The 10,144-nt window shown below is 44.8% G+C and overlaps 1 protein-coding gene across 2 annotated transcripts in view; it reads left to right on the plus strand.

Moving 5' to 3' along the window:
- LOC140378281 (uncharacterized) overlaps window positions 1–7,486 on the plus strand; it is an 84,833-nt gene extending 77,347 nt beyond the window's left edge. For both annotated transcript variants that reach the window (XM_072464053.1, XM_072464054.1), the window contains exons 11-12: window positions 2,230–2,358; window positions 3,668–7,486. In XM_072464053.1, coding sequence (XP_072320154.1) covers window positions 2,230–2,358; window positions 3,668–3,783 — 245 coding nt within the window. In that variant the 3' untranslated portion in view covers window positions 3,784–7,486. The remainder of the gene's footprint in view (window positions 1–2,229; window positions 2,359–3,667) is intronic.
- The last annotated feature ends 2,658 nt before the right edge of the window (window positions 7,487–10,144 follow it).

Genomic DNA, 10,144 nt, shown 5'->3' on the forward strand with positions numbered 1-10,144 from the left:
TAACGGCACAAAGAATGCATCATATTATGTCCTGATAAATGTGTATCTATTGAAAAAAGTCACATGCAACTTATTAGTCTAATTAAAATCATAAAGTGCATTTGTATCTAATAAGTAACAGAAAATTTTAATTTATAATGAGGTGGAACAGGTCAGAATATAATGTTAAACTGACAAAATAGAAATGTGACCTGGTTTGTGGTGATTATTGGGCCTAAATCACGACTTATCGACTAATTGTGATCTGAAAATGATCATAGTTGTATTTTGATTGTTGTAATTGTTCTCTGGACCAAACACACTCTAAAACACAAATGAAAAGACCCTTTTATCACAAATACAGCGGCATTATTAAATCAAAATGTCAAAATGAATGAACTATTTCTGACTTATTCCTGACGTCAATTTGGTTTTTTTCTCGTTCTTATTCCTGGTTTAGTCTGGGTCTAGTCCAGGTTCAGTCCCAGGTTCAGTCCCAGGTTTCGTCCCTGGTTCGGTCCCAGGTTCAGTCCCAGGTTCGGTCCCAGGTTCGGTCCCAGTTCAGTCCCAGGTTTTGTCCCAGGTTCGGTCCCAGGTTCGGTCTCAGGTTCGGTCCCAGTTCAGTCCCAGGTTCGGTCCCAGGTTTTGTCCCAGGTTCAGTCCCAGTTCAGTCCCAGGTTCGGTCCCAGGTTTTGTCCCAGGTTCAGTCCCAGTTCAGTCCCAGGTTCGGTCCCAGGTTCGGTCCCAGTTCGGTCCCAGGTTCGGTCTCAGGTTCGGTCTCAGGTTCGGTCCCAGGTTCGGTCCCAGGTTCGGTCCCAGTTCAGTCCCAGGTTTTGTCCCAGGTTCAGTCTCAGGTTCAGTCCCAGTTCAGTCCCAGGTTTTTTCCCAGGTTCAGTCCCAGGTTCGGTCCCAGGTTCGGTCCCAGGTTCGGTCCCAGTTCAGTCCCAGGTTTTTTCCCAGGTTCAGTCCCAGGTTCGGTCCCAGGTTCGGTCCCAGGTTCGGTCCCAGGTTCTGTCCCAGGTTCGGTCCCAGGTTCTGTCCCAGGTTCGGTCCCAGGTTCGGTCCCAGGTTCAGTCCCAGGTTCAGTCCCAGGTTCTGTCCCAGGTTCTGTCCCAGGTTCGGTCCCAGGTTCGGTCCCAGGTTCAGTCCCAGGTTCGGTCCCAGGTTCGGTCCCAGGTTCGGTCCCAGTTCAGTCCCAGGTTTTGTCCCAGGTTCGGTCCCAGGTTCGGTCTCAGGTTCGGTCCCAGTTCAGTCCCAGGTTCGGTCCCAGGTTCGGTCCCAGGTTTTGTCCCAGGTTCAGTCCCAGTTCAGTCCCAGGTTCGGTCCCAGGTTTTGTCCCAGGTTCAGTCCCAGTTCAGTCCCAGGTTCGGTCCCAGGTTCGGTCCCAGTTCGGTCCCAGGTTCGGTCTCAGGTTCGGTCTCAGGTTCGGTCCCAGGTTCGGTCCCAGGTTCGGTCCCAGTTCAGTCCCAGGTTTTGTCCCAGGTTCAGTCTCAGGTTCAGTCCCAGTTCAGTCCCAGGTTTTTTCCCAGGTTCGGTCCCAGGTTCGGTCCCAGGTTCGGTCCCAGGTTCGGTCCCAGGTTCGGTCCCAGGTTCGGTCCCAGGTTCGGTCCCAGGTTCGGTCTCAGGTTCGGTCTCAGGTTCGGTCCCAGGTTCGGTCCCAGGTTCGGTCCCAGTTCAGTCCCAGGTTTTGTCCCAGGTTCAGTCTCAGGTTCAGTCCCAGTTCAGTCCCAGGTTTTTTCCCAGGTTCAGTCCCAGGTTCGGTCCCAGGTTCGGTCCCAGGTTCGGTCCCAGTTCAGTCCCAGGTTTTTTCCCAGGTTCAGTCCCAGGTTCGGTCCCAGGTTCGGTCCCAGGTTCGGTCCCAGGTTCGGTCCCAGGTTCTGTCCCAGGTTCGGTCCCAGGTTCTGTCCCAGGTTCGGTCCCAGGTTCGGTCCCAGGTTCGGTCCCAGGTTCGGTCCCAGGTTCAGTCCCAGGTTCTGTCCCAGGTTCTGTCCCAGGTTCGGTCCCAGGTTCAGTCCCAGGTTCAGTCCCAGGTTCAGTCCCAGGTTCAGACCCAGGTTCAGTCCCAGTTTGCCGCTGTGTGAGGCTGAAGCGTGAACACAGCCTTGATCTGATGTAACGTCCTTATACAACACTCAAACTTGCATAACACCATTGATCCGAGCGTTTGGCCATGTTGTTGACTGTAAGTGCGTGTCTAGACTTAAGGCTGTTGTATCATGTTCTATAATATCTGTGTGTGTTGATGCACAGAGCACCTGCTGGGCGCTCTGCTGAGGATTAAAGAAGTGATCCGGAGGAGAGTGGAGAGCAGCGAGGAGGACGAGAGCGACCAGAGGGGCATGACGCAGCGGCTGGAAGACATCCTGCGACAGTCCAGCGGTAAATAACACCAGAAGTATCACATAAATGTATAAGGGACGACAGCGACGCTAATGCACCGCCTCAAGTGTCTCTATGGCAGCTGGAGTCGTGGAAGTGCTTGTAGTTGAAGAGAGGAGACGGTGCTGCAGCGAGGCCTAAAGCGTCAGGTCACAGCACACACCATGAGCTCTTCAGTGCTTCTATTTCCAGCTTGGACATTTTCATGTTTTTCCCCGCTCGGTCAGAGCCTCGTTACTCAACACCAGTGTTTGTGTCCAGACTCCAGACGGTCTCGAGGTCGGACACTCCAGAGAGATACCGTTTCATTACTGTAATTGCTGTTGGTAATAAACTTAAATCAGGACCAAACGAGGCTGTGGCAGCCTCAAAGTTTGTTCTAAGACGCAGACGCTGAGCTCTGATGCTGGTTAGACTTGGATTTGAACATTCTTCCGTGTGTCTCAGGCCAGAGCATGACTCTTAAGATTAAACTCGAATGCTACAGTGCAGAGGTCAGAAAGATGTGGGCTGAAGTTTGTCTAATAAAATAGTGCAAATGCACTGTATTTGTCACTGTGCTTTTGGTTTGTGCCGAGGCTGCAAAATATCACTGCAGTCTGTAAGATCATGTGACTTCAGTGTGTTTCTGTACTCATGATTTAGTTAACCATCTATGTCCCCGCCCTGCCCCCGCTGCCCCCGCCCTGCCCCCGCGCTTCACTGTGCGTCAGATCACAGCGTGGCATGAGAAAGTTTTAACATTGCGTGAGATCCATCGTGACTTCTGTTCTGTTCCGACTAAATCATAAAATAAGTGCTGCACAGACTGATGAGAGTTCACTCTGCAACACTTTTCTGCTCTTTACATGTTGCATGAGTTACATGCAAAAACATCCTAAATGTTTTTGCATGTAACTCAGCCAATCACATGGCTGCATTGTTTAGCAGAGGAAAGTCTGCTCCACAGCACAGCTTTATATTCTGCCTTAAAATCTACTTTTAAAAGGGCAATAAAACATCTAAATGTATTTGACTCTAGACGCTACTATTATTATTCATTGTTTTATGTTGCACCTTAACGGACTGTGTTCAATGACAATGGCAATAAAACGTTTCTGATTCTGATTTAAAAACCATCATTACACTATTTGATAGAAAATATAATGAATTGGTAAATTGTGAAAAATAACTTTGCCCATGTATTTATATATAATAATATAAAAGTGGTAGATCTCCAGAGCTCGGGTTGTGGTCCTCGGTGAGAGCTTATTCATGACCCCCAGATCCATGTTGTTTCACTCACTGTGTGTCATTGCGCCCCCTGCAGGCCCGCTCGTCGCCGGTCGGACCAAAGACTTTGTTCAGAGGATCCTGGCTGCCAGCGCCGGAGGCCAGGTCCAACAGAAAGACCCCGCCCCGGGAGAGGACTCTTCAGCTGGATAAACCGCGCTCTGCCCTCGTCCTCTGAACCAAACCGGTAAAACGCCCGGTTCATCCACGAGGCATCCATCTTTTCACAGCAAAACGGGGGGGAAATCTCTGGCTTATTTCCTCCCCGTTCCTAAACACGACGAGGCCAGAGCTGCTGCTAACGCTAACATCTTTGTATTTTGTCGTTCTGCGTGTTGGTGTGTGTGCGCCTTTGGGTGTAACATAGTTGTAACTCCTTTAACGTCTGTGCTGTTTCCCATTGTGCCTAATATGAGAATAGACATTGCACTGTTTTGTAAAGATTGGTCGTAGTTGCCGGCCAGGGGAGAACAGTAGGTACAGGGATGTCAGGATTCAACATTTTTGCTCTGAATTATTATTAGAAATGTCCAAAAAAGTGATTAAATTACATTAAACATCATAACAATCAAAGCAGTGGTGGAAGAAGTACTTTTTGTTACAGGAGCAAAGTGATAATCTAGTATAATTGTAAGTAGCACATGAAAAATAGGCTTTGTTTTGAAGTTTTTGAAGTCATTGTTTAACTTTTTACTCTCAAAGTGCATTTTTAAAAGTATTTCACACTGTTAAAGCGTTAAATGTGGTGATTGTGATGAAGAATTGCACTGGTTTGTGTTCATCAACGGTCAATTTGAATCAGTTTCAAATTCAATTTTAAGTGTATATTTTTGGTTTTCTCTTGGAATATTACTGTACTTCGTTACTTTCCACCACTGCACATAAACTCGACTGTCTTCATACTGTTGTAGTCCAGACAAGTCCAAAGCAAAGTGGAGTCCAGTCTATAATACGTCCCAGACCAGAGTCCAGACTACTAACTGAGATCTGTGCAAAAAAGAAGCCGAGCAATTCAAAATTAAAGTGGAAATGTCCCCAAAATACACACAAATTCTAATGAAATTGACCAAATACATATAGTAAATTTATCACAGTATATTTTCCCAGTCAGTGGACAAATGCAGATGTAAAAGACTGTCTGTGGAATCAAAATTGGGCTTAAGAATATCGATCACGTTTGCAAAAACAAGTTCCATTTGAAAAATCAAGTTCCAATTGAAAAATTTCAGAGGCATTTTGAAATTTGTTTTTCACTGCTTTTAAATCCATTTCAGTGCAATTACAAAACATATTCCATCCTCATTATGTGCAGAGGAAGATAAGGGTCTGTTCTGCAGCTCATCAAAAACACAAATTATATGTGAATACTGGGTATAAACTGACAAAACTGTGAACAAAGGATGAAAAAGTGGTAAAATAATGATGAAAACAGTCGTCTGGATGAGCTGATCTTTCACCCATCAGCGACGAGAAGACAAACCTTTCTAAAAAAAAACATAAAAGTTGGATGAAAATGTGCCGTCTTGACATCCCTGCGTAGGTCGTGAGTAGTGAGAAAAGAGCAGAGGGCAGCGCGGAGTGCATCCGAGGACGAAAAGGAACAAAAAGTGGCATAAGAAAGTGCAAAAGGGAAAGGAAGCGCGTGAAGTCCGGGTCCCGAACGACCAATGACACGAGACTGTTACTGCCACCGAGGATTTAACACTTTACACTGTGAAAGTAACAGTAAAATGACTCGAGTTCAGAATATTTAGAATACACGTGATGTTCGGAGACGTGAGAGCGTTTCCAGAGGTTAAACTCCAAAATGTGCCTGTCAAAGGAATCGATAAATACAGCAGATGATGGATGTTAAAGTTTTGTAATTGATACTGAAACTAAATCAAAAACGCATTTGAAATTTTTGTGTTGAGAGAACACTTATATCTACTTGTTTCCACCAGCAATTTCAAAAAATATTTCAGAAAATATTTGAGACTTTCTGACTAAATTGATTGGGATTTTAAGTCATACAGTAAACTTTTTGACCAAATTGATAGAAATTTTAAGAAATACAATAAACTTTTTTGACTAAATTGTGTGAAATTTTAAGTCATACAATAAACTTTTTGAACAAATTTACTGAAATTTTAATTAATAAAATAAACTTTTTGACCAAATTGATTGAAATTTTAAGAAATACAACAAACTTTTTGACCAAATTGATCAAAATTTTAAGTTAATAGATCAAACTATTGAAAATTGCTCAATTAAAATTCTAATTGTGTATTAGACCTGGATAATTTGACTTTTTTCCAAATATATTTCTTCTTTTTTTACACCAAAATAGATAATAATTAGAACAAACTTACAAATGTATTTTAATCAGTCGTATCTGTTACAACCTAAAAACCAGTCGAAGGAAATCAAATTCTGGATACAAGTCATTTTATTATTCCCATACTTTGAGACCATTTCACACTTTACTTATGAATAAAAGTCAAAATGCACCTTAATTCAAAAGTGACCAAAGAAAATCGACACTGCTGAACCGCGCAAACGCCAAAAAGTCAACGCTTTATGCTGCCAAACATTTACCTTTTGTTAAGTTTGACAAATCTAAGAATGATTGTGTTAAATGATCTGTTATATTATTGTATTCACTCAAATTAAAGCACTTAAAAGCAGGTCCAAACTGAAGTCATTTAGTCATTTTGCACATTTCCCTTACCATGATTTTGCTTTGGATACTTGTATTTATTGATGCACCTTATAATTTAAACAGCATTTTTATTGTATACTTAGTTAAATATTAGAACTTGTTAATGGGATTGTATAGGTTAAAGCCTAAACCAAAGTTGAAAGAGATTAAGAGAAATTACAGGTACAAAATGTGAAAGGATGTTGAGACTTTAGAGACAAAATCAACAAAATGAATGATACTTGTTGCAAAATAGTTATTATCACCAGTTGTGTTAAGGCGAGACACTATACTCCTTATATTTTTAGTCTTTTTGTTCAGTTTACTCTCTCAACATACAAACATTTCACCTGGAAACAACCAAACTGTCCTAACTGCACTGAAACATGTTTATTATTCAATCCACTTTTCTCATTTTACACATGAAATACATGAAAAAAATGACACAATGAAAATCTTGTGTAATACATTGTTTTCTGATATTTATGTCAGTAAAGTTCATGAGAAGTTTCAAGTTTATATCTCTAAATGTACATTGTTTCCCCGTCACCTGCAGCGTCGCCTTAAATACTTTCACAATAAAACATTCTTTCATTTTCTACCACGCGGGATAAAACACAATAAAACCAATACAATGATTTAAAATACATTGTTTATTTCACTACAGGTGTTTTTATGGATGACCCCAACCCTATGATTTTTTTCTTCAGTTTGGACCTGCTAATACCATGTTTAATCTATGAAATGCACATATTTGAGGCTTTATTTTCATTCATAAAATCCTTGATGTTTTTGCTGCTCTCTGCTCTGCCCCGGTCTAAATATGTAGCGCACCTTCCTAACTTTTGCAAATAGAGAAAAACACGTTTGTAGAGCTAGAAAATGCAAATGAGTTCATATTTTGTTGTTTGTTTGTTTGTTTGTTTGTTTTTGTTGGCATGGCCACAGCTCACATGGTGGGCATCATGTTATTTGTTTTTTGGAAAATTTTCCTTTTTTTTTCTCTTGTCAATGGTGTTTTCGCTCAAGTCGCAGACCAAAATGTCCCGGGTCTCTAAATATAAACGGACTAAACAAATGGTTCCCTTTGGTTTTTGCACTGTGGTAAAAGAGCGACCTTCAAAACAAAACGGCACCTTCTGGACTAAAGATGGAGGTCGTCTCTTCACTGTTCGCTTTGGTGCTACTTTATGTGGAAAATATCAAGTCCAATGAAACACTGCCCAGCAAATGTCTTTGTGATATAAACGACTGAAAATCATGTTTTCTTTTGTAAGTCATGTTGTGTTCACATCACTGACCTGGGGGCCCAGGCCCGAGGGCCCGAGGGTCCAGGCCCGAGAGTCCAGGCCCGAGGGTCCGGGCCCGAGAGTCCAGGCCCGAGGGCCCGAGAGTCCAGGCCCGAGGGTCCAGGCCCGAGGGTCCAGGCCCGAGTCCCCGGGCCCGAGAGTCCGGGCCCGAGAGTCCGGGACCGAGAGTCCGGGCCCGAGAGTCCAGGCCCGAGGGTCCGGGCCCGAGGGTCCGGGCCCGAGAGTCCATGCCCGAGGGTCCGGGCCCGAGGGTCCAGGCCCGAGGGTCCGGGCCCGAGGGTCCAGGCCCGAGTCCCCGGGCCCGAGAGTCCGGGCCCGAGAGTCCGGGACCGAGGGTCCGGGACCGAGAGTCCGGGCCAGAGGGTCCAGAGGGTCCAGAGGGTCCAGAGGGACAGGGTCAGGGTCCAGAGGGTCCAGAGGGACAGGGTCCAGAGGGTCCAGAGGGACAGGGTCAGGGTCCAGAGGGTCCAGAGGGACAGGGTCAGGGTCCAGAGGGTCCAGAGGGACAGGGTCCAGAGGGATAGGGTCAGGGTCCAGAGGGTCCAGAGGGTCCAGAGGGTCCAGAGGGACAGGGTCAGGGTCCAGAGGGACAGGGTCAGGGTCCAGAGGGTCAGGGTCCAGAGGGACAGGGTCCAGAGGGTCCAGAGGGACAGGGTCAGGGTCCAGAGGGTCCAGAGGGACAGGGTCAGGGTCCAGAGGGTCCAGAGGGACAGGGTCCAGAGGGATAGGGTCAGGGTCCAGAGGGTCCAGAGGGACAGGGTCAGGGTCCAGAGGGACAGGGTCAGGGTCCAGAGGGTCCAGAGGGACAGGGTCAGGGTCCAGAGGGTCCAGAGGGTCCAGAGGGTCCAGAGGGACAGGGTCAGGGTCCAGAGGGTCCAGAGGGACAGGGTCAGGGTCCAGAGGGTCCAGAGGGTCCAGAGGGACAGGGTCAGGGTCCAGAGGGACAGGGTCAGGGTCCAGAGGGACAGGGTCAGGGTCCAGAGGGTCCAGAGGGACAGGGTCCAGAGGGATAGGGTCAGGGTCCAGAGGGTCCAGAGGGACAGGGTCAGGGTCCAGAGGGTCCAGAGGGACAGGGTCCAGAGGGATAGGGTCAGGGTCCAGAGGGTCCAGAGGGACAGGGTCCAGAGGGATAGGGTCAGGGTCCAGAGGGTCCAGAGGGACAGGGTCAGGGTCCAGAGGGTCAGGGTCCAGAGGGTCCAGAGGGTCAGGGTCCAGAGGGACAGGGTCCAGAGGGTCCAGAGGGACAGGGTCAGGGTCCAGAGGGTCCAGAGGGTCAGGGTCCAGAGGGTCCAGAGTAAATAAATTCATGTAAATGTTTTGCTTGTTTCAAAACAAATCTAAATACATAGTAAGATATTTCATTCTTACCAATTGAGTTTTTCCCACTTTTATAATAAAATGTTCTTATCCACTGAAAATTACTAAACTTTTAAACCAAATGAACAAAAGCTGTAAATGAGTGAAATATGATGTTGTTCTGAACTGAAGTGGCGTTGGCGGTGACTTGGGACTGTGTTTTGGACAAAGCGTCTGCCGGTGATGATGGTCAGTCTGTGGTCAAACATGACGCCTTCTTGAAGTGCCTGAAGCTTAGCGCCGGAGGGACTGTGTAATTATGGGATAACTTAAAGGGATGATGTCATGTTGTCCAAGGATATTAATACATGACTTTGGTTGGTGAAACAGACAAGAACAATCGAGCGCAACAGAGGGCAAAACCTGTTCATTTTCTCTTATAAAATGTTAACAGAATAAAAAGAAGAATAAAAACAGCATGCAGGCTTATCAAATGTGAGTTATTATATTGAATTTAATTTAAGTGAGGTTTGAAGTGGCTTCCCTCTGATTGTTCTGCATAGTTTAAGCAACAACAGAGAAACTATTTTCATGGACAAAAATGAGTGAAAGAAACACATTGTCAGATGTAAGTGCAGTTCTTCAGTCTGCCACAGGAGGCACATGTTTACAGCTGTGGTGTTTGTACACTGGGATCAGCTCTCACACATCAACATGTTTCACATACACACAGGCTTTTTATAAAGGTTGTCTTTGTTTTCTATTTTAAATCTTTAAACATTGCATGTGTTAGGTACAATTGGCAACTCTAAATGGGCCCAATGGACAGGTGTTAAAAATGTGCATATTCTGCTATAACACTTAAAACATCTGGTTCGTCCAATGCTATGTCCTTATTAAATAAAAATAATAATAATAATAATTCAAACTGAAACTTTGCCTTTAATAGTTTTGCAGAGTCACTATATATATATATATATATATATATATATATATATATATATATATATATATATATATATATATATATATATATATATATATATATATATATATAGTAACCCTTGAATTATTCCGTTCAGGAAATCAAGCTTAATTTGTCACAGACTTAAAGTCAACCCAAATATTTGCCTCAGGCTTGAATTGGATCTGAAACGGAAGCTGGTGAAGCTCTGTCGGACATTAAGTTGTGGGACATTCAGTTGTGGGACATTCAGTTGTGGGACAT

This window comes from Eucyclogobius newberryi, unplaced genomic scaffold, assembly GCF_026437365.1.
Source record: "Eucyclogobius newberryi isolate DKJ021-1_F unplaced genomic scaffold, fEucNew1.0.hap1 SCAF_4, whole genome shotgun sequence".
In the NCBI taxonomy this organism is placed as follows: Eukaryota; Metazoa; Chordata; class Actinopteri; order Gobiiformes; family Gobiidae; genus Eucyclogobius; species Eucyclogobius newberryi.